The sequence below is a fragment of the Balaenoptera acutorostrata genome, chromosome 1, assembly GCF_949987535.1.
Source record: "Balaenoptera acutorostrata chromosome 1, mBalAcu1.1, whole genome shotgun sequence".
Classification (NCBI taxonomy): Eukaryota; Metazoa; Chordata; class Mammalia; order Artiodactyla; family Balaenopteridae; genus Balaenoptera; species Balaenoptera acutorostrata.
The window spans coordinates 48,342,021-48,367,490 of NC_080064.1; the positions used below are offsets into that span (position 1 = coordinate 48,342,021).

General features: G+C 39.7%; 1 protein-coding gene across 2 annotated transcripts in view; it reads right to left on the minus strand.

The window, feature by feature from the left end:
* The window catches only part of FYB2 (FYN binding protein 2), a 133,434-nt gene that overhangs the window by 45,497 nt on the left and 62,467 nt on the right, over positions 1-25,470 (minus strand). For both annotated transcript variants that reach the window (XM_057542787.1, XM_057542785.1), the window contains exons 5-7: positions 14,114-14,214; positions 5,929-5,963; positions 3,615-3,646 (exon numbers count right to left, since the gene is read on the minus strand). In XM_057542787.1, coding sequence (XP_057398770.1) covers positions 3,615-3,646; positions 5,929-5,963; positions 14,114-14,214 — 168 coding nt within the window. The remainder of the gene's footprint in view (positions 1-3,614; positions 3,647-5,928; positions 5,964-14,113; positions 14,215-25,470) is intronic.

Genomic DNA, 25,470 nt, shown 5'->3' on the forward strand with positions numbered 1-25,470 from the left:
CACTGTGATCTGGCCCCCACCTTTCTTTCCAACCCTGTCTCCCTCTGCTCCTTCTATCCATGTTTATTCTAGTCTACACTCTCCTAACTCCCCAATCCTTCCATCCCATTTTGAGCAACTCTCCCTTCGTATTTGCTATTTCCCTTGTCAGTCATGCCTTCCACATCTTACACTGCTGAGAAACACGGTACCCTTTCCAATCTGTCTAAATCAGCTTACCTCTGAGAATCTTTGCTTGATTCTCCCAAGCAGCCATACCCTTTAATCTGTTCCCCTAACACTCTGTCCCTCTATCTTGTGTTAAACTGTAGTGTCTATGGATCTGTTTCCAGTTCCTCCACTTTCCCTTGTCAACTAACTAAAAATCAGAGCTCTGTTATTTATCTGTATCCCCAGCACTAATGCTGTGTAACCTGTGGTAGCCAAGTGATCCCCAGCCAGTATTCCTTCATAAGAGGCATGACTGCCATGCACCAGTAATATGGACACCGGCCACAGTGGAAGAGCAGAGGAGGGGGTCAAGGTGGAGAGTTTAGTGAAAAAGCTGAAAGCTGGGACAGAGCACTGAAGAGCATCAGCATGCGTGTGAGAACTTCTGTTTCTGGCATCATAGTGAAATGGATAGTTCCACAACCACATTTACATGGAAAGCAGAGACAGAAGAGCCCTCAGAGAAAACCAGAAGAGGTGGCCGTGAAGGAAGGAGAAACACCAGGAGAGCGTGCTGTTCCGAAAGACAACGGGAAGAATTTTAAGGAGTTTCACTCATCCGTTCAGCCAAGGACTGATGACTCTTATCCACCATTAAGGCCACTAGTTCTAGAACATATATTAGAACAGCGGCTGTGTAGGCAAGGCTGGGTTCCAGTCCCCACTCTGTCTCTTTCCAAAAGCCTAAGATGAACTTTTCTAAAAATCAAATTCTTCCAGAATGGAGATATATATATATATATATATATATATATATATATATATATATATATATATATATATATATATATATATATATAACTGTCAAATTACATTTAATATTGTGACTCCTAGGAATGCTAGGGGAGAGGAGTACATTACTTCTGTTTTAAAACTCTTTTGTGGTTTCCACCGACCTATAGGATAAGGTCTAAATCTGTGCCATCAAGACAGTGGCCACTGTCCACATGTGGCTGTTGAACACTTGAAATGTGTCTGGTCCACACTGAGCTGTAAGCGGGACTTCCCTGGTAGCGCAGTGGTTAAGAATCTGCCTGCCAATGCCGGGGACACAGGTTTGAGCCCTGGTCCAGGAAGATCCCACATGCTGTGGAGCAACTCAGCCCATGGGCCACAACTACTGAGCCTGAGCTCTAGAGCCCACGAGCCACAACTACTGAGCCTGTGTGCCACAAGTACTGAAGTATGCACGCCTAGAGCCTGTGCTCCGCAACAAGAGAAGCCACCGCAATGAGAAGCCCACACACCGCAACAAAGAGTAGTCCCCGCTCGCCGCAACTAGAGAAAGCCCACGCGCAGCAACGAAGACCCAACGTAGCCAAAAATAAATAAATAAATTTGTTTTTTTTAAATATTGAGCTATAAGTATAAAACACATCTGGATCCTGAAGACTTGGTATGAAAAAAAGGATCTAAAATATTTCATTAGTAACTTTTGTGTTGATTACATGTTGAAATGATAATGTTTGGGATCTATCAGGATAAATAAAATACATTATTAAAATTCATTTCACTTTTTTTTTTTGCTTTTTAAAAGATGGCTACTAGAAACAAATTAAGTGACATATGTGGTTTGCATTACATTTCTATTGGACAGGGTTGCTCTGAATTTAATTAGGGAGCGCAGGTCCTCCTGGATCCAGCTCTGCATACGACCCCGGCCTCGTTCCTGCTGTTCCCACACCACACTTTGTGCTCAAGCATCATCCAGCTCTTTGTGGATCCCTGTACTGGCCTCACGGTTCAACACTACGTCTTTGCTCCCACTTGTCCTTTGCCTGGGACATGCCTTCTGCCATTTTCACTTGGCCAGTTCCTACATGTTTTCATGATTCAGCTCAGTTGTCACTCTTGAAGGAAGCATGCCTGGTGCCTCACCTCTGTGTTTTCACAACTGCCTTAGCAGTGACTATATGATATTGTAATTTCCTACTTATGTGGTCATCTTCCCTCCAAGGGACCCCCTCATCCCAACCACTCTGGTCTCCACTCTCATCTTGCAGTAAGCGTTAGAGATATATTCTATTCATTTTCGAACCTCAGAGTCTAGCAGTGTCTGAACAGAGAAAAAGCTCAATAAATGTTGAACTAAATAGGTAATCATCTGACACGTGCCTCCTATGTGCCCAGCACTGTGCTCTGTGCTGGAAGGTAATTGCAGGGGTCATGAATTTAGGGTCAGGCAAGAACCCAAGGAGAGAGATGAAGCAGGGTTTTCCCCCATGATTCAGCTCATGTGTTTTTAGCCTCAGCCAGGAAATGTTGATACTTGCTCCTCCAGAGCTCATGGACCATGTTTATTTAACTCATTAAAAAGATGCAGACATAGAGAATGAACTTGAGGTCACAGGGAGGGGGAAGGGGAGACTGGGACGAAATGAGAGAGTGGCATGGACATATATACACTACCAAATGTAAAATAGATAGCTAGTGGGAAGCAGCCGCATAGCACAGGGAGATCAGCTCAGTGCTTTGTGACCACCTAGAGGGGCGGGATAGGGAGGGTGGGAGGAAGACACAAGAGGGAGGGGATATGGGGATGTATGTATACGTATAGCTGATTCACTTTGTTATAAAGCAGAAACTAACACAACATTTTAGAGTAATTATACTCCAATAAAGATGCTAAAATAAATTAAAAAAAAGAAAACTCCAGGGGGAGACAGAGAGAGAGAGGCGGATTCTGAAGAGTCAGGTAAAAGCACTGTTATGTGCCAAGGCCCTGATCTGGACCAAGAATGAGAAAAATGGGCCTTGCCCACAAGGAGCACACAGACAAGGAGGGGAGGGGAGAGTGAGGATGAACTGGCATCTTAGCAAACGAACGATGTACGTGACATTAGTGCAAACGTGTGTGTGCCCTACAGCAGTACTGCAGGGAAGGGACTGGTTACTCCTCTCTGAGGAGGGGAATTAGGAAGGCTTCTTACAGGAGGGGACATTTGATGGTTAGTAGAAGTTTGCCAGATCATTAAGTTGGGGTGAATGAATTAAATGAGCAAAGGCAAAGGGGCCTGAAACAGCATGGTGCATTTTGGAAACTGTAAATTCTTTGGGATCCATGTGATTGTTACATGCCTGTTTGACTGTGTCTCTCCCACTGGGGAACCCCTGAGGATAGTGGCTAGATCTCTGTCACTGCTCCAGCCCTAGTGATTAGCAAACGGCCAGCATGCTGGGGACTCGGCAAGCCTCTGCTGAGTGAGTGCAGTGTGCTAGAACGAGATGAACCTGAAAGGCCGGGCAGGACCCCTGAGCACCTTTTCTGCACCAGGCACCTTGAAAGGTGCTAGGGGTGTTGAACCAGGTCAGGCACTGGAAACAGTTGGCCCATTAAGGAAAACCAGTGCAGTGCAGAGTGCCAGCAGCTGATTAATGCTTTTCCTTTTGACGATAAAACTCACCGAAGTTCTTGATGGAGAAAACTCTTCCAAGGCTGAAAGTAAAGAGGAAAACGGTCATTTTCAGAAACCTACCCAAGTCAAACCCCAGCCAGGCCTCTGTTGTTTGGTTACAGATCATTAGAGACCTGAGCGGCCAGTGAGGTCTCAGTACAGAGCAAAGGTAGACGCTGACAACAGAACATTCCATGAACTGCTGCCAGTGTAACTGAAGATCAATCGAAAAGAAAACAGGCGTTTCTGAAGTTACGGTGCGTGCCAGCGGGAACGTGTAACTTGACTTAGAAAAATAAATTGTTCTCTGCACACCTTTCCAGGAATGCATCTGTAGAATAAAGAACTTTTAAATCTTATGAGCAAACAGGAATGTGCGATATTTGAGCAATGTTCCAGTGGGCAAAATTAGTGCAGGCAAGTGTGCAAGCCATGCCAGGAATTCCCCGTTCCTGATCACGCACCGCCTGATCAAAACTCAGCTCTCACGTGATCTAGACTTGGTGCCACTAAAATTGTGTCCCAGTGACCATAACATAGCTCCTCATTTACTCAGTGGTCACATATCTGATGCCATTCCCTATCTGGATTCTAGCCAAGAACCTGAAGCGAACAGAAAATATCTAAGCATCCAAAATGCTGCCACGAAGTCCAGGCCCAAGAGCTCATATACCCTCCTTTGAGGAGAGCCTCACAGCTTTCATTCAGGGATGACTGGCTCTCATTTTCCATATAATCCTAGCAGATTGGATGGCACTGGTAGAAAGACAAGTCAGACAGACCTTGCTTTGTATCTTTGCTATATTATTTATAGGTTATTTAACCTCTCTGAGCCTTGAGTTCTCGTCTGTAAAATGGAAGCAGGGATACCAGCTCACAGGGTGACCGTGAGGATTATGAGCTGCCTTGTACGCACAAGCGCCTGTCCCCAAACAGGGACTTGGTGTGTGCTCAACCACATGAAAGACTCACTGCTGGACGCAAGAGGCTGACAGGAGAAGGAAATAATAATTGATAGAAATAAGAAAACAACTACAGCAAACAGACCGTGGTGGTTCGGTGTGAGGGCAACTGGCTCTGAACACCTACGAGGGCCCAAGAGCATCTCATAAGAAAATCATGAACAGTGCCCACTCAGCCCCTTATGTTCCATGGGACTCCAAGTCATCAAGAAAGGGTGAAATCAGGCCAGCCACCGAGCTCAAGAACACTGAGATGAACATAATGCATATCTGAAGGTTGAAAGATTAAAAAAAAAATACTTCCATGTTTTTTTATTTTGAATGGGATAAAATTTGGTCATTTGGAAAGTTCCCTTGTTCAGAGAAGTTTATTATTTGCTGATATTGCCAGCTAAGTGAAGCATCTTAATGAACTGTTTCTGCTTTTGTTAATAAGAATAATAATCATTTATAGTTTTCTATCTATAAAGTGTATCACAAATGAACAATCCTTTCCAGTAAGCATTAGAACCATGAAGCAGAAAGATGAAGGACCTCAACTAAATGTACCCAGTGATAAAGGAGTAGTACCTTAACTGTCCCAGTTAAAACATTAGGTAAGTGCCTACTGTGTGCCGTGTGCTGTACTAGGTGCTCACCTACTTTGTCTGGCTTAGTTCTCTCAGCAATTCAGTGAAACAAGTATTGGCCCCTTATTTATTGAGCCTCTACTACTGCAGATTAGGTAACCACAAGGCATATGCTTCCTGCCCTCATGGGGAACGCACCATTTTACAGAAGACACAGCTGTAGCTCAGAGAGGTAAAATGCCTGGGATAGATTCCAGCACTTCCTATTAAACTGTTTACCGGAATTTACCTCTTTTCATTCTCACAATGACTTCTGATGGGGATGCTTCTATGACCACTATTTTACACGTGAGGAAAGGGAGGTTCAGGGTCACACAGACAGGAGCCGGGATCAAAGCCCATGATTCTGCTTGGGCCCTAAATCAAGTTGCTAGCACTGTGCCCACCAGAAGCCCAGAAAGTATGCCTTCAGGAGTCTGGTCATTCTCATGAAAGCACAGGAGCTCTTCTCTCTGAAGGGACAGTTATTAAAGGCCAGTTGGTGCTGGCCACCCTAGATAAGGGGTCAGGAATGGATTAGGACTACCTTCTCCCATCCTAACACATTTTCTGTCTCTGATCTTATAGGGCCTCAGGCTTCAGAATCTTAGCAGCTAGAGTCTGGAAAAGCCCCCCAAATCAGGGGAAAACCCAAAACAAAGACCATTCCTCCCTCATGAAAGAAACTACTTCAGAATCAACTCTGCACACTTGCTTTAGTTATGAAGCTGATAAGAAGAGAAGAAACAATACCTTTCGGAGTTCTTCAATTCTGACTTCATAAGTTGCTAAAATAAACATGAAAAAATTATTTCAAGGCAGTTTCTTATAGTACCCATTTCTTATACAGTATGCAGTATTAAAGCAATTATAGAAGGTGGCAGAGTTCAGTTTTCTCAACCTTCAGAACAATCAGTCTATGGGAGACCTGTCCACGTGGTTTGGGAAATTCTCAGGTCATTGATCACGGTATCATTTCTGGGGGGATTTCTAGGATGGAATGTACAGTCAATTTGTTTCAAAAACATTTGAAACAATTTTCAGTTTCCTTTTTGTTAAGTAGATTCATACTCTACGATGAAGAGAAAGTACTGCAATATAGTGGTAGCAATCAGAAGGCAAACTTGAAAGGAAAGGGAAAGGAAAAAGGCCAACAAAAGTCCAAATCCCACTTCAACAAGTCAAACTCCACAGCACGCCTAAAAGTGTTTGGCTCCAGGAGCGTTTTGTTTCCTTAGTACAGCTTGGAAAGAGGAGACTGACCGCCAACTAAGGCTCGAATATCTTTTGATTTTTTCCAAAAGTTTCGTGGATTTTATTTAATGACGATGCCAAATTTAACCATTAACAAATACAAGTAGTAGCAAGAATTTGGGTTCACAGCCTAGTCCTGCCACTTCCTACCTGTGGAACTGCAGACAAATTACTTCATTTCTTCGAAACTCAGATTGCCCATCTGTGAAATGGGGACAACTGGAACCTGCCTTCCAGAGTTCATGGGGAGACTAAAGGAGATGATGTAAGTCACGTATACCTAGCAGAACACCAGACATTGTATAGAAAGTGACATGTTTTTTAATAAAATTGCTAATTTAATTTTGCTTTGCTTATAAGTTATCTATAAAAGTTTTCCCCCTACTGTTAATGAATATGTATGCATAATAAACAGGACTTCCCCAGTTCCTTTTCTCTTTCTTTCTGCTAGAGTCCTAAAGCTTTAGTTTATAGAACTGACCAAACAATAACATGCATTGCTTAGCCATTATTAGTCTACACATAAAATCCATTAATAAAGTAAATGAAATCACAGTTTTTCTTTAGGGACTATGTGCATGTGATTGTTGACACAGGGACCTAAAATTCTGTGTGGAGGATTGATAACATGTGCTTCAGCTTCGGTAACTGTACACTTATTTTCACCAATTTTTGAATCAACACATTTTATTCTGCTATTACATGCTTTAAAAACATTTAAGGATACCTGCTTATAATGCAGTCTGCCTCATCCTTTTTAAGCATAAATTATTTTCCAGTTTTAAAAATGATAATCTCCTTCTCTCTCCCTCCCCCTACTTATTTACTGTTCTGTGTTTTTGAAAGAATTAACAAATCATGATCTCTTTGCTTCTACCTGCCACCTGGTGGGGAGGGAGATACTATTCTATCCTAGAAATGGGAAAACCAAGGCTCCGAAGGACTTATTCAATACTTGCTAAGGCTAGTAACAAAGATAATCCACACACAATTAATAATGCATTCATAATTTGATACTGTTTTTTAGCAAAGTGGAGGTTCTCCCAATAGTAAGTATTGCCATCAAAACCTGCTCCCAACGTAGGAATATAAAGGTCAAATATCACATCCCAGGGGGTCAGGAAAGGACTAGGAATTATAATATAACAGGAGGATGTAACCCAAAGCGTTAGAGCCCTCACTTACTTTCCACAGGGAGTTATATAACTCTTTCCACTGAATAGCTTTGTCCCAGCTGGGAGAAAAAGGACAAATATCAGAAGATGGTCCTCAGCAACCCTCCAACGGCAGTATCATATCATGGTCATGTCTTCCAGCCCTCAGCTCTTTTTCCATTTACTAACTCCCTGTGTGACTTTGGAAAAGTCCCTTCACCTGTTTTATACCAGGAGGTGAGACAATTATTACTAATATTATAAAGACAATAATAAAAAATAGCTAACTTTTTTATGATAATCACGACTAAGACTCTGATTTACTGATGAGGAATAGACACCGGAGAAATGAATCAACTTGCCCAGGTTCGCTCAATAGGAAATGGCTTTCAAACTTTCTTCTAGCCATGGAATCATTCATTTAAACGCAATATTACAGGAGCATAAACAGAACTTCTCTGGAAGTTATCCCCGAGGGTCTCCAGGACCCCTTAGGACAGCCCTTGGTCCTAGGAAGCACAGTCTGAAAGGCACTGGTCTAGATGAGCTCTGAGGACAATTCTGCAGAGCTTCCAGACAAGCCTAAATCCTGCTTACACATCACCAAGTTCTGTATGAAAAGGTGAAGCTTCAGAAAGGCACCTATGCCGAGCTATGCACCCCTGAGGTGATGGCCTTCTGTTTTCTGGGCATTGTTTAAGGGACAGACTCACCCAAAGTGATGGCAAAAGCCTCTTTCTCCTTCCCTTCCTTTCCCCCTCATTCTCTTCTTCCCAGAAAGGTAACATTTAGATTCCTCACCATTGGCAGGCAGAGGAAGGAAGAAACCCATTTTAAGCTAATTTTTTAATAAGATGTGAGACTTACATTGAGGTTTATTTATTTTTTTTACTTATGGATATCCAATTGCTCCAACACCGTTTGTTAAAAGCCTATCTTGCCTCCATTGAATTGCTTTACAATTTTGTAAAAAAACAAAATCAGTTGGGCATATTTGTGTAGGTCTTAATTCTGGGTTCTCAATTTTGTTCTATGGTTCTATGTGTTTCTCTCTGCCAATACCACACAGTTTTGGTTACAGAAGCTATAATTCTTAAAATTAGGTAGTCTGATACCTCCCACTTTTTCTTCTCCAAAACTGTTTTAAGCTATTCTAGTTTCTTTGCCTTTCCATGCACATTTTAGGATAATATTGTCTATATCTATAAAAGAATCTTGCTGGGATTTTACTAGAAATTGCATTAGACCTGTATATCAACTTGGGGAGAATTAATATTTTTACTATATTCAGTCTGCCAATCCATAAATGTAGCATGAATGTTTCTCCATTTATTTAGATTTTCTTTGATTTCATCAGCATTTTGTAGTTTTTAACATTTAACTCTTATACATGTTTTGTTAGATTTTAGTCTAAGCAGTTATCTTTTGAGTGATTATAAATGGTATTATATTTTTTCATTTTTAGTGTTCAAGTGTTCATTGGTAGTATATAGAAACACAATTTTTTTATGTTTATTTTGTATACTGTGACCTTGCTGAACTCATTTATCAGTTCTAGAAGGTTTTCTTTTTTTTTTTTTTGTAAATTCCTTGAGATACCCTACTTAGACAATCATGTCATCTGCAAATAATGACTGTTTCTTTCTTTCTTTTTGATCTGTATTCCTTTATTTCCTTTTCTTGCCTTATTGCACCCACTAGAACTTCCAGCACTACATTGAATAGGAGTGGTGAGAGTGGACATCCTTGCCTGGTTCCCAATCTTAGGGGGAAAGTATTCAGAGTTGCATCATTAAGTATCATGCAGACTTTTTGTAAATGTTCTTATCTAGTTTAGGAAGTTCCACTCTACTCTTATTTTTCTGAGAGTTTTTATCATGAATTGGTGTTGAATTTGTCAAACATTTTTCCTGCATTGATTGATATGGTTGTGTGATTTTTTTCTTCTTTAGCTTGTCAATATGGCGGATTTAATTGATTGATTTTTGAGTATTGAACCAACTTTACAATGAATATATAAATATATAAACCACACTTAGTCGTGGTATATAATTATTTTTCTATCTTGATGAAATCTATTTGCTAATATTTTGTTAAGGATTTTTATGACTATACTCATGAAGGATATTGATCTGCAGTTTTCTTCTTTTGTACTGTCATCTGGGTTAGGTATCAGGTTAATGCTAGCTTCCACTTCTATTTTTTGGAAGAGATTGTATAGAATTGGTATTAATTTTTCTTTAAACATTTGGCAGAATTCTCCACTGAAATTACCTAGACTTAGAGATCACTTTTTTATAAGTTTTAAAATTATGCATTCAATTTTCTTAATAATTACAGGGCTATTCAAATGATTTATATTGGGTGAGTTGTGTTTTTTGGGGCATTGTTCAATATTTATCTAAGTTGTCAAAATTTACATGTATACAGTTGTGCATAATATTCACTTATCCTTTTGACATCTGCAGGGTTTGTAATGATATCTTTGTTTTGCTCTTAATATTGTTAATTTGTGTCTTCTTTGTTTCTTTGTCAGTCTTACTAGAGGTTTGTTAATTGTATTGCTCTTTTCAAAGAACACGCTTTTGATTTCATTGATTTTCTCTATTGTTTTTCTGTTTTCAAGTTTATTTAAGTTTCTTTATTGCTTCTCCCTTTATACTTGCTTTGGATTTATTTTGCTCTTCTTTTACTATGTTCTTGAGGATTTTAGATTTGAGGCTTTTCCTATTTTTCATATAAGAATTTAGGGCTACAAATTTTCCTCTCAGCATTGCTTTAGCTATGTTCCACAATTTGGGGTATGTTGTATTTTCATTTTCATTTAGTTCAAATGTATGTTTTGATTTCCCTTGAGACTTTCTTTTTGATCCACATTTAGAAGTGTTGTTTTGTTTCTGAGTGTTTGGAGAATTTAGTGTTACCTTTCGGTTCTTGATTTCTAGTTTGATTATATTGTGGTCTGAAAACATACTCTGCATAATTTCAATTCTTTTAAATCTTTTAAGGTTTGTTTTATGGCCCAGAATATGGTCTATCTTGGAATATGTTTATGGGCTCTTGAAAAGCACGTGTATTCTGCTCTTGTGTGTTCTATTGATGTCAGTTAGATCCTACTGGTTGATAATGTTGTTGAATTCTACTGTATTCTTACTGATTTTTTGTCTAGGTGTTTTGTCAATTGTTGAGAGAGGAATATTAAAGTCTCAAACTATAATAGTCTATTTGTCTATTTCTTTTTTCAGTTTTTGCTTCACATATTTTGCAGCTCTGGAATTGCATGCGTATACATTTAGGATTGCTAAGTCTTGTTATTGCTCCCAACGCAGGCTTTGCTGATACCACAGGGAGAGGGTGGCTGCCTTTACTACTGGGTTTGTGAAAGTCCTGACTCTCCATAAGGTCTGCTCTGACACCAACCCAACAGGGAAGGGAAGGGATGCCTTGTTATTTCTGGGTGGAGGGCTGGAGTCCATGCTCCCCATATGGTCTTCACTGGCTGTCACCGTAAGCGGAGTTTTGTTACCCTGGCAGGGATGAAAGTCCCAGCTCTCTACTTGGCCTTCTCTGAAAACACCTCAGTGGAGGGGTTGGGGTGCATCATTGTAGCTTGATGAGGGTGGATGTCCAGGCTCCCCACTCAGCATTGGCTGGTGGTGGGGCCAGTTTTGTTCTGTTTTGTTTTCTGTTACATTTAGCTGGGGGAGAACAATTGTTGTCTAGAGGCTTTCTGTCTTTCTAGGCTTCCCTTTTCCTGGTCCTTTGGTCAGCAGGCTTCTGTTGGAGCTGTTTTGTCTGTGCCCATTGGTGTTTCTGGGTTGGCAGCTACTTCAGCTCCAAGTCTGGGATATATGAAGCAAGAAGAAAACCCAAGGAACTCATCACTTATCCTTGTTGGGTCCAGAGGTCCCTAGCTGGTCTACCTTCTTCTTTCTACCTTTTCAGAGTGTTCTAGCTTTCTTATGTTTGAATATAAAAAATACTATATATATATATATATATATATATATATATATATATATACACACACACACACACACATACATATAGTGTGTATATATAGAGTGTAAATATATGTATACACTATACATACATATATATATATTACTTTTATATAGAATATCCAGGGGTTTTAGCTGTACTTAGCAGGGGGACCAGGGAAAAGTACATCTGCTCCATCGTCTCAGAGCAGAGTTCACTTGACGTTAAATGTATTACCTTCTCAAACACACAGAACAATTACACAAAGGAGACATTATAACAATTTTGTAGATGAAGAAACTGAGGTTCATATATCATTCAACCAGTAAGTGTAAAGAGGATGAAATACATGGGAACAGTCAAACGAACAGGGACAAGTGGGGTCAAATAGTCCACTTCCTTCTCTTTTTTTCCTGTAGGGTAACTGTATCTTGGCTCTTTAGAGAGGGACAGAGAAAGGAGTGGGGGATATAACAGAATCTTTTTGATCCCAGGCTGCAGTTCCCCAGCTTCTTCAGCCCTGGCTGCCCTCTTCCTAACTCTCACAGGATGCCATTCTGGCCTGGGAAGCTCTCACCACCCTCACCCTTCTCTCACCCTACCACCTTCCTATTGCCCTCTGCTCGGTTACCTCTCAGTTGCATCAGTGGGTTATTTTCTGAGCCTTTTCTCTCTTCAGTCATAAACACTTAGCAGCACAGAGGGACACAAAGAATTCCTCAGTGGAAGACTGAAGAGAGGCCTGGGTTGGTGGTTCCTTCTTTGGGTATCTCAAATGATGTCCCCCACAGGACATCTGTAGCCTGGAGAGAACAAATGCAGGCCTCTGGTCCAGCTTCCTTCCTTCCTTCGTTTCAATCCTCAGCTTCACCCTACACGTGAGGGGCCTTGCATATGTCAACCCCATCCTCTCCTGCCCCCCATGAACAGATCTCTCTGCAGCCCAATGTGTCCTGAGGAAGAAGGACCTAGGGAAGAGACCCAAGCAGGATCTTAGAAAGCCACTTGTGGGAGGGCATTCTGGGGGTCTCCTGTAGTCCAGAGAGAAGGTGCAGGCTCTGACTGGAGAATCCCCTTGGCCCTGTGAGCTCTTAGCTTTGTAGAAAAACGCAGTTGGAATGTAGTCCAGACGGGGCCCACGACCCTTCTATTCAAAGTGTGGTCTGTGGACCAGCAGCATCAGGATCCCTAGGGCACTTGTTAGAAATGCAGAATCTCAGGCCCGACCCAGAGCTACGGAACCAGAATCGATGCTTTAACAAGGTCCCCAGGTGATTCATGCAAACACTATAATTTGAGGAGCCGTGCCCTTAAGGCAAGGGCCTGGACACCCCAAGTATGGAGCGGCACTGCCTTCTGGGTTGATGGGGACAGGAGTTCTGCTTCTTATGGTTAGTACTTTACAAGCCGAATGGGAGAATCTAGAGTTTGCCCAGTCTAGGAGAGAATTTTTTCCAGGAGTTCTTCAACCCCTTATTTCCCAGGGGAGGGGAGGGACATTTCAATGGGTTCTAACTGTTACCCGTGAACTTCCTAAGCCTGTGATCCCAGGCAAACGACTTCCTCTCCCAGAGCCCTGGGCTTCTTGTCTATGCAATAAAGAGGTTGTAGCAGAGGATCTCTCTCCAACTCTCCTTTCAGGGAAGTCAACATTCTTGACTGAGAAGCAGCATGAAATTGTGGAAAGAGCATGGATCTTAGAGGCAGTCTGAACCATTGCACATTACAGCCCTACCGTGTATTACTTGTGTGACCTTATGCAACTCAATCTCTCTGATCTTCAGTTTTCTGTCTCAAAAAGTGGGTTAATACAACCTCTATCTCAAAAGGGATGTACACGGAGGTTGTAACACAGAACTGTGGCCCGTAGTACAGGCTCCATAAATACTAGTGTTTATTCCAGCACTAATATTTATGCCTTTTGTAGAAAATTGGCTGATCCTATAGGCAGAGCAAAGACATAGAAACCTGTAGAAATGCTGTGAGTCCCTGCTTCTTCATCATCTTGCCTGAGGGGGTCTCTTTTTTCACTGAAAGTTCTGACCTTTGTTGGAAGACTTAACTCTGCACGAGTGGTCAGATCCTTTTAATGAATCCTCTGCTTCTATTCAGGCTAAACACAGGGACCTCATTCCCACAGTCTCTTATCTCCCTCTCCACACACTGAGTTACCAGGGGACTTCAAGACAGACACCACGAGAAAAGAGATGACGTTTCCATGGGAGGAGAAGGAAGAAAAATGAATCGCCATATCTTGATTTTCCCTCCCACGTATCTACAAAAGGCAAAGCATCTAAGCAGATTGGTGAAGGAGAGAATAGAAGAGGGTAGAGAGAAGCCAGCACTAGGGCTGGGAGATGGCCCTGATGCCCAACTGGGTTTATTTATATTTTTAAGAGACTAGACAAGGAAAAAATAAAAGGAAATGTGATAGTAAAGCAACATGGCTGTGAATTTTTAAACTTAGGGTTAGCTGGGGGGAAAATACCATTTTGGACACATTTTCATTCCATACAGGGTTACAATATTAATTGGCTTAGCAGACTTACAATCAGCAATCTCTTTTGTGGTGCACAGGTTAATGGAGTTGCTGGAGTGTCTCAGACAGGAAATTGTTGCCTCATAATTATGTGGTTCTTCAAATTCAGCACTGAGAAGTGTGGAGGAAAAAAGTTACTTAAAGCAAAACATTTTTTAAACATATTTTCAAACTTCGGGTATTTTTTTCCTCATTAGAGAAGTAATATAAGTAAGTCTGGTCCATATGGTGACCTAAACAGACATGGAAGGCATTCCACCCCCACTTTAAATACAGAGGAATTCTGGATGAAGTATAACGATGCAAAGAATTATAACAAGAACCCATAACTAACCTAGAAATCAATAAGGTAAAAATCCCCAGGTGCCAGACATAAAGAGGAAACTTACAATTAAAGATATCAGTGAGAATTGCAGCCAAGGTACTCCATGGGAAATTGGGATCAAAGAAAGATCTCACTGATTGAGTGGCTGGGGATTTAAGTTCAGTCTGAGCCACAGGCCTCATCTGAATGGGAAGCTGGAACTGAGCTAAAAGAATAAGGTCCAGGGTCACAAAATGCCATCCCATCTCTAAAACTAATTCTAAAAAATAACTGTGCACTCTCCCAGGGAGCAAACAGGGAAGTTTCCTATCTGACCAGGGCCACTGGAGCTCAAAGAGTCACCCACGAGAAGGCAGAAACTCTACAGCCCAGCACCGAGTAGGGGTTCTAGATGCATACGATCTGTGTATTTCTGAGACACAAAGCCAAAACTGCTACTTGAAATCCGCCCCCAACCTGCCTTGTAAAGGAAGTCTGAAATCGTTCTGTAAACATGCTCCCACACCCATGGCACCTATGGTTTCCAAAGGAAACAATTCCCACTCAAAACAAGTGTATAATGAAAAACTGCAAATCACACAAGGAGATGAACCACCATAGGTAGTCAGAAGATGTAACAAATGGTAGAATTAAATATTAGAATGATATGAAAGTGACATTAAAATTAGTATGTTTTAAGTGTTCAAAGAAATAACGTGAGGAATAAAAGCCATTAGGAAAAACAATAGAGTGTGAAAAAAATATAGATTTGGGGACAGGATAAGAGTTATGGAAATCATAAATATAGTTTTTTTAAATTGAGGTATAATTGATGTACAATATTACATAAGTTGCAGGTGTACAGCAGTGATTCACAATTTTTAAAGGTTATATTCCATTTATAGTTATGATAAAATATTGGCTATATTCCCTGTGTTGTACTATATATCCTCATAGCTTATTTATTTTATACACAGTAGTTTGTATCTCTTAATCCCCTACCCCTATTTTGCCCCTTTCCTCTTCTCTCTCTCCACTGGTGACCACTATTTTGTTCTCTATATCTGTGAATTTACTTCTTTTTTGTTATATTCACTAGTTTTATTTTTTAGATTCCACATGGAAGTGATTACATACAGTATTTGTCTTTCTCTGCCTGACTTATTTCACTTAGCATCATACCCTCCAAGTCCATCCATGTTATTGCAAATGGCAATATTTCATTAAATATAGTTTTTGAAATAAAAATGTAGAAGTTGAAAAGTAGACTAGACACAGCAGAAGAGAGAACTGGTGAATTAGTTAGACCTGAGGAAGTCACCTAGCATGTAGCACAGAGAGACTAAGAGATGGAAAGTATTAAAAGAGAGCTCACAGTAGGGAGGATAGAATGAGAAAGTCCGATCTATATATACGAGGGATTCTAAAAGGAGAAAAGAAAGAGGATGATGAAAAGGAGCCAATATTCAAATGATAATAGCTAAGACTTTAATATTGAAAAGGGAAATAAATCTATCTATTGAAGCAGCTTTAATAATAAATCCACAGGTACACAGTTTTTAATAAATCAGAATAAGTGAAAGAAAAAAATGTAAAAGTTGTGTGAGAGAAAAGACAGATTATCTACAAAGGAATAGCAGTCAGACTGGCAATGGTATTCTCATTAGCAACAACAGATGCTGGGGATTGTGGATATCTTAAGGCAATGAGCTAAGATAGCTGTCAATGTAAAATCCTCTCCAGATATACTATCATTCAAGGGCAAGAGAGAAACAGAGATGTTTTCAGAGTACAGATACGTGTACTTACTGCTCCCAGATCCTTGCTGAAAACATCAAATGAAACTGAACTAGTAATGAAATATCATATAAGAAACAACGGTGATCAAAGAAATTAATAAAGCTATTGGTAAATCTAAATAAATACTGACTGTAAAAAATAACTAATTTGTAGAAGTTTAAGAATAAAATAGACTTAAAATACTAAATAATAATATGGAAGGTTGTGAAAGAGGGCTATGGGAGTTATTCTCAGGTATCATTTAGGAGCAGGATAGAGATTTTGATTATCATTAGACTTGGTTAATTGTGGATGCCTTTAATTGCAATCACTAAAAAGAATAGAAATAGAATATTTAACTTCTCAACTGGTAGAAGGAAAATATTCAATGAGAAAGCTTAAATATTAAACAAGAAGGCAGAAAAGGAAAAAAATGCATGTAAGGGAATTGCATAGTAAATTTAAAATATAAAATATAATGGGAAAAAGTCCAAATCGATCAAGAATCACAATAAATGTACATAGATTAGTCTACTCCAATAAAAATGGAGAGATCTGACAGGACGTTGTAAAAATCTCGCTAATGCAGCTCAAAACCACCAGACAAACCAAAGCTCCCATATCAATGTATGGAGAAAGAGATACAAAACAAACTATTCAAAAGAAAGCTTAGGTAGGTATATTAATATTAGACCATACTTTAGCATGACTGATCAAGAAAATGAGAGAAGTTACTCACACGTGCATGCATACACACACATATACGCAAATCACAGATACGAAAGGGGACAAAACTAAAGTTAGTTTTAGATTTTCAGAAATCTAAGAAAATGTTAAGATCAGCTCTCTGCCAATAAATTTGAAAATTTAGGGAAATTCGGCAAATTAATAGGGAAATATAAAATTACCACAGTGACTGAAGAAGAACTAGAAAGACTGATAGGCCAATAAACCATCAAAGGGCTTGAATCAATAGTACACACACCGCCTCCACACTCAGGTCACCTCTCTCCTTTTCGTCTGCTAAGTAGTTTTATGATCAAGTTTTAGCAAAGTTTCAGGGGATAGAAAAACAGAAAAGCTACCCTACTCATTTTCAGAGGATAGTGTAACTTTGATATGAAAACCACAAAATGACCAAACAATAAAATAAAAATAAAGCCCAATTTCACTTAAGAAATTTTAGCCCAAACTCACTAAATACTAAATAAATGAATTAGTCAGTATTAAAATTAACTCAAGAATAACCAAAATTTATTCCAAGACTTCAATGATGGCTCAACATCAGAAAATCTATCTGATGCAAATTATTGCAATTAATCACATTGAAACAGTAAGAGAGGAAAAAAACCCAAATTATTTTAATAGATGCAAAAAAGCATTTCACATAGATAACTCTCTTAACTAGATTAAATACTAACAAATATCACACTTAATGGCGAAGTGTAATAAACTTCAGCCGATATCTAAACTCTGTTGGGAACTCCTGAAATAGGAAAAAAAAACAAATCCATAGAAAATTGGACAAAAGCATATGATAGACATCACAGAAGAGAAAAACGGAATAGTTTATAGAAGTAAATACGCAACCTTATAGTCAACAGGGAAATGGAGTGAAGACAATGAGAATTTGGTTCATATCCAACAATTCAGCAAGAATCCCCAAATTGGAAAATAACATCACATTTGGCAAGAACATGGAGAAACAGAAACTCTTTACACTGGTTTGAGAGTATGAATTGACACAGCCATTTTGGGAGACAATTTTTCAATATCTAGTAAAACTGAAGTTCCTTATTTACTATTGTTTAGCAACTCTACTTTAAGTAAATAACCTAGTGAAACTTGCTTATATTCACCTGGAAATACATGAGGATTACCATTGCAGTATCATTTGAAAAGGTGAAAATATAAAACAATCTAAATGTCCCTCAGTAAGAAAATACACAAATTGTGATACATTCATATGATGAAACATATATAATATGCAATTATAATGAATAAACTAGATGTACATGTATCATCATAGATAGACTACGAAAACAGCTTTGAAAAAATTCAAGTTTCGGAAGGATAAAATGAGATGCTGTTTATACAAAACTATAAAATACTGTATCTTTAACAGATATCTGAGTTTGTAGCTGAAGAATAAGAAATACCCTAAATGGATTCACTCCAACATTCACAGTTGGAGTTGCCTCTGGGAAGAAAGAATGAGAAATGGGACTAGGGAATGAAACAAAGGGGACTTCAACTGTATCCACAGCAAATGAAAAATCACTTCTTCACCCCAACTGTGGATAGGAGAGAGAGAGAAAAAAATCACCCATAATTCTCCCACCTTCACACTAGTGAGCTCTTTGCATTTTGGTATTCTTCCTGATTTTCCCCATATTCTTATAGTTGTTATAGACAATGAAAAGGTTGGAGTTCTCTCTTTACTTTTTTCCCTCTATTTATTTTATAAGCATATTCCACCAATTGTTTTCCCATCTATGTTTGACCACTTTGAATATTCCAGGGGTTTTTTTTCACAATCTCTGTAATATTTTAAAAGATGTATATGAGTAGTTCATTTTGCTGAAGAGGAAAAATATGAACTCTGATGCACCAGTAATTTCTCCCCTCATCATTTTGTTCCCCTCCCCCTCCATGAAATAATCCACAGAAACGTTCTTAAATTATAGACTATGCCATATATCTTATGCTCCAATGGCCTGACAATCTCAATGTGTCTATGGTAAATTAACTTTATTAATAAGAAACAATTTGCAGAAATATTGAAAGAAGATGTGTAATCAATTTCTTGGACTATTTTTGTCAGAAATGAATAAATATCTGACTTCAGATGATCGGAAAGAATTTCAAGAGAATGTAAAAAAAAAAAGTCATCTTTCAGATCAATTGTCTTTGTAGAGAGGCAGTCCCAGGATTAATGTTGAAAGGGAAAAAAGATATTGTACATGTATTTAAACTTCCCTTTTTGTTACCTGAGGATGTCTTTTATCTTTTTCCTGGTCCATTAAAACCAGATCTGAGATCTACCTTGATTTAATACAACATGGGTCAATATAATGAACTTGGATTGCTGGGAAGAAATAACTCTATAATTTAAATACATCTATGCTTCAATTTCATTGTTTCCACATTTATTAAAACATTCATGTCTCCAGGACTTCAGACGTTATTGGGAGGCAACACAGAATTACAGATAAACTCAGAGCTTGGGGTCAGACATTTGAATTTGAGTCCTATCTCTTCCATTTTCTAGTTTTAAAGTATTGAATAAATACCTTAAATCCCCAGTTTCCTACTCTATAAAACAGTAATAATAAAATCTACTTTAAAGGTATATTATAGATATTGAATGAAATATTTGCCCTCTGCATATAGGCACCCCACCAAAATTGGGCTAGTAATTTTATTATATTATAAAAATTATAGTATTTTTAAAAAGAAGCGCTGAGGTTTGCATTTTGGAAAGTTCTTTTTATTACTGGCATAGCATCAGTTTCTATCTTTTCTGACTTTCTTATAGAAAACCTCTAGTAATTTAAATATTACATAATAAAACATGAATGTTTCTTAATGATATCTTCAACAATATCTATGTTCCTGGAGAAACAAGAGCTCCATAAATGCAATGGAAATGTTAAAGATGATTTACAAAAGCAGGTATTTTCTAATTGTGTTTGGACGCTTGGAAACCTATCTTCGAAATAGATTTTTGAACAACTAGGGGTCTCTCTGGCTAAAACACAGACTTGTGACCTCCCCTTGTGGTTGTTTCCACTTGCCATGTCCACCCCTGGGCCTTCCTTTGGAGAGAATAATTCGTCAACCTCTGTATCAGACTGTACATGCTAGGGAAGCAGCTCACGCAGCTCACTCAAACATCTGTTCATTTGGGCAAACAGAGAAATTGTTCATGACAGGATTAGGTGCTATTTGTTGAGGGTTTACCACGTGTTGGGCACTGTACCTAGATTCATCCCATCCACCTCTCACTGGTCGTGTGCTCTCCAACAGCTCCTCAGAGCCTTCATTTCTTCATAGGGTCACTGGCGATTTGATGGGGGAATAACTGAGTTAACATGTGGGAAATGCCTGACGGGTACGTTTCCTTTCTCATCTTCTCCTGTGACACACTGCATGAGGGTGAATCGAAAAGTTTCACTGTGAGACAGTTCTGGAAAATCTAAAGAGCTTGCATTAAAGTAGAACGATTGAGACTTGAACAGCAAAACCAGTGAGGCTTTTGCATCTGTTTTATTAGGGGTGTGGACCTTGAAAAATCCAGCTTCTTCCACTTATGTCAATGGCCCACATGTTCTGGAAACAGGAAGAACAGTTGTAGCTTAGCCAGCAGCTGCTCTCTGTGACATTCCACAGGTTCCTGGTGACAAGGAAGGATGAGACTATCCGATTTCTCAATTACTCAAAGTCCCAAACTGGAAAAGTTCCTGTTTCCAACAAATACTTCTTGTAAGACTACTCTCCCCATAGGCTTTTCACTTAAGAAATTCTTGAATGAAAGAATTAACTCTTGGATCAAATAACTGATAATTAGACTTTTAAAAAATGGCATCCATTCTATCTAAAATTGATCTCAAAATGCATTCATGCCAGGTTCACAAAAATGCACGAGAAATTTTAAAGGATTTTTTTTTTCTCATAAGCTATTCCAACCTCTGTCTTCTACATATAAGATAGTGGTTAAAGACGAAGCAGTTGAGCAGAATGCTTATAAGGAGACACAGGCTATGGAAAGAGAGGTGTGGGGTTGAATCTCAGCTTTACCTGGCTGTGATCCTGGATGGGTAATTGGACCCAAGTCACTTCTTCCTTTAATCCTCTTTTTTATGAGGATGAGGTGATGTATATTATGCTGTGCTTAGTGCAGTGTTTGGCACAAAGAGCTCACTACTTCCACTTCCACTCCTATGTTTACTACCACTTCCACCTCTACACACATCGACCACTCGGACTTCAACTTCTACCACCTCTACCACCAGTTCTCCCACTTCTACCATTTTTACAGAACACACACACACCTCTACATACACATCTTTGCATATCATGCCTATATTTTATGAATCATATATATGTTTATGCATATACACATGTATACACGTGTTTGTATGCAGGCCTAATGCTACTATTGCATGTTTCATAACCTTACGGATTCTACTATGACGTCTACAACCAACAGCAACAACAAAAAACATATACAAGGCCTCCAATGTCATTCAGTCCTGGGCAGTAGGTATTTCTTTGTTTCTAATTCATGGATGGATAGCCCAATTCTTTCTATAAAGGGCCATAAAAGTACGACGACTGGGATGGTTAATTTTATGTGGCCACAGAGTGTCCTGATAAGTATTATTTCTGATGTGTCTGTAGGATGTTTCTGGAGGAAGTCAGCATTTGCATCAGTGGGCTCAGCAGAGCAGATTGCCCTCCCTAATGTGAGTAGGCATCATGCAGTCCACTGAGGGTCTGAATAGAACAAAAGCAGAAGGGAAGAAATCGCTCAATTTTTCCTGCCTCACTTATTGAGCTGGAACATGTCAACTCATCTTCTCCTGCCTTGGACTAGGATTTATACCATTGGCTCCCCTGGTTCTCAGGATGTTGGACTTGGAATTACACCACTGGCTTTCCTGCTTACAGATGGCAGATCATGGGACTTCTTAGCCTCAATAATTGTGTAAGCCATTTCCTTATCCTTTTTTTTTTTTTAATTTATTTATTTATTTATTTATTTTTGGCTGTGTTGGGTCTTCATTGCTGCGCACGGGCTTTCTCTAGTTGTGGCAAGTGGGGGCTACTCTTCGCTGCAGTGCACGGGCTTCTCATTGTGGTGGCTTCTCTTGTTGCGGAGCACAGGCTCTAGGCATGCGGGCTTCAGTAGTTGTGGCGCACGGGCTTAGTTGCTGCACAGCATGTGGGAACTTCCCGGACCAGGGCTCGAACCCGTGTCCCCTGCATTGGCAGGCGGATTCTTAACCACTGCGCCACCAGGGAAGTCCCTAATTCCTCATACTTAATGATTAAATAAATATTATATATGTAATATATACAATCTAATATGTAATATATAAGTATATAAAATATATGTGCTACTACTGGTTCTGTTTCTCTGGAGAACCCTGACTAATACAATGACCAAGTAAATGTTATTAAAGTGATCCCAGTTTCAGGAGTATTACTAACTCTGAAGCTACTTTGTCAAACCATTGATCTCATTCAAAAGGAGGGTGTGTCAACAATAATGATAGCTAATAATTATTACACACTTACTAGTGCCAGGCACTGTTTCAAGTATATGTATCAATTTATTTGATTCTCATTTGAACCTATGAAGATACTGTCATTCTTTCCATGTTCAGATGAGAAAACTGAGGCACAATCCATGGTCACAGAGTAGTAAGCGGCAGAGCAGAGATTAGAAGCCAGATATTTGAGTGCAGAATCTGGGGTCCTAACCACTCTGCTGGAGACCGTCTCAGAAAAAGGGAAGTGCCAGCTGAAGTCAAACAGAGCATAAGCAGCTCCACTGCAGTGGAAGTCATCACAGGAGGAGGTCGTTGGCACACACAGCAGAGAGGCCCCCAGAGGACAAAACAAACTATGAAGCAAAGCCATGATGAGAAACAATCACATGTGCTGAAGATGGGAAAGTACAGAAGATCTGAGATTTCTCATTCATTAACTCACACGCCCTCATTCCCTCTTTGACCAAACTCTATTCATGCTAATGTTATGTATGTTCTCTCCTTGAATCCTCTCAGTAGCACTATGAGGCATTTTACACATGTGGAAACTAAGGCTTGGAGATATTCAGGAACTTGCCCAAGATAGCACCATTGTGGGTCCAGAAACCAGACCTTCTAATTCCTCGTCCATGCTCTTTTCCTCCAAACTACTAGTCACTCTAGAACCAAGGAGAAACTAAAATGAAAATGATGAAGCCCAGGTTGATGGTGAAAGTCAAGGAGCTAACAAGTGGGTTTTGGATGATATTTTTCAAAATATCATTAGGCTGATCCAATGGTTTCACAGATCAATTCCTCTATATAATAGTCACTTATATTGGGAACATGTGACAGGGAAGTTACTATATTTCTCTATGCCTGACATTATCATCTATAAGAGAACAGTATTACTTAACCTGTATTTTGAGGTTAAGGCAGAATCTATGAAATCACTGTTGAACTTAGGAATGACTCTTTAAAAGCACCCTGACTTCTACTAATGCAACCATGAAGGCAATTTCTCAATAATCCAGCGGCAACTTCCACAGCATGGACAAAAGGTGACCTCAAGCCCTCATTTTCATTATTAAGGTCAAGCTTTAAAATATCTGAATTTCAAATTTCAGGGTGTCTGCTTTGAAGTGCGCCATCATGTCTGAGAGCATTTGTTTTAAGCAGTAGAAGGCAAGGTCACCCTCTGAGCTGCTGGCAGACTTTCCTAGGAGACCGGCCTCCTGACTCCCAGCTGCTTCCTGTAGCCCTAGACTTCGTTACAGACAAACCCTGCTACTCCAAACACACGACAAATTGCTACCATTTATCAAGTGTTTACAACATTGCCAGGTACTTTGTGGAATTATAGATATTTATCTCAATCCTCACAGCAACCCTAAAAGGTAGGATTTATTGATTTCTCCATTTTCCCATGTGAAGAAATAGGAGGCCCAGAGATATTAAATAACTCTTCTAAGATCACACAGAAAGTGTGGCGCTCAAAATATAAAGGCTATCTGACCTGACCCCAAAGTCTATGCTCTTAACCCCTTATAACACACTCCCTGGGTCTTCTCGTTTTCAAGTATTGCTATGTCATTCGATTTAAACAAATTTCATTTATGTAGCTGGTAAGAAAGAAGTATTTGATTCTCCCTCTGCTTGCAAAGAATTTATAATTTAGACAGGGAGGTGAACTACACCCAAAACAGACTGAATATAATAGAGTCGTAAGCTAAGAACCATCTAAGTCCATTCTATTATTCAGCCAGCATTTGTTGAACTGTTATTACATGCTACACTGCCCTGTATACACGCTACCACTATACATTCCAATTATGTCAAATTACCTGTGATTCCTGGACACACCAGGAGTTTTCCTGCCTCTGTGCTTTTGTATGTGTGGTTCCCCTGCTTGTAATGTCCTAACCTCCAGTGTCCTTTTCACAAACTCCCACTTATTCTTTAAAGCACTAAGTGTTATTTTCTCTGGTCCTTCTACAGTCTATTCTCCACACAGCAGCCAGGATGATCTTTTAGAAAGATAACTTACATCGACACATGAATGGATAAAGAAGATGTGGCACATATATACAATGGACTATTACTCAGCCATAAAAAGGAATGAAATTGAGTTACTTGTAGTGAGGTGGATGGACCTAGAGTCTGTCATACAGAGTGAAGTAAGTCAGAAAGAGAAAAACAAATACCGTATGCTAACACATATATATGGAATCTAAAAAAAATAAAAGGTTCTGATGAACCTAGGGGCAGGACAGGAATAAAGACGCAGATGTAGGGAATAGACTTGAGGACATGGGGAGGGGGAAGGGTAAGCTGGGAAGAAGTGAGAGAGTGGCATGGACATATATACGCTACCAAATGTAAAATAGATAGCTAGCGGGAAGCAGCCGCATAGCACAGGGAGATCAGCTCGGTGCTTTGTGACCACCTAGAGGGGTGGGATAGGGAGGGTGGGAGGGAGATGCAAGAGGGAGGGGATATGGGGATATATGTATACGTATAGCTGATTCACTTTGTTATACAACAGAAACTAACACACCATTGTAAAGCAATTATACTCCAATAAAGATGTTAAAAAAAAATTTTTTTTAAGATAACTTAGACCTTGTCACAATCCTGCTTACGATTCTCAATTAAAAACAACAACAAAACCATCAAACGCTTCACCTTTACGATCTCATTCCTAGCAACCTCTCCAAACCCCTGTCCTGCCACCCTCTCCCTCCCTCATTACACTCTAACCACACTGGCCTCCTTTGTTTTGCAAGGATACTATCCTCTCTCCTACCTCAAGGACTTTGCAAATGCTGTTCCTGCTTCCCGGAATGCTCCTGTATGGCCAGCTACCTCTCAACCACGAGGTCTCACCTTAGATGTGTGGACGAAGAAAGTCACCTGCCATATCAGTAAAAAAAGGATGTTGTGGCCATCAGGCCACTGCACCCCGCCCCCCTCCCCACTTCCTGACTGTGCACCCTGGGGGGATTAAAGATGGAGAAAACAGGATTC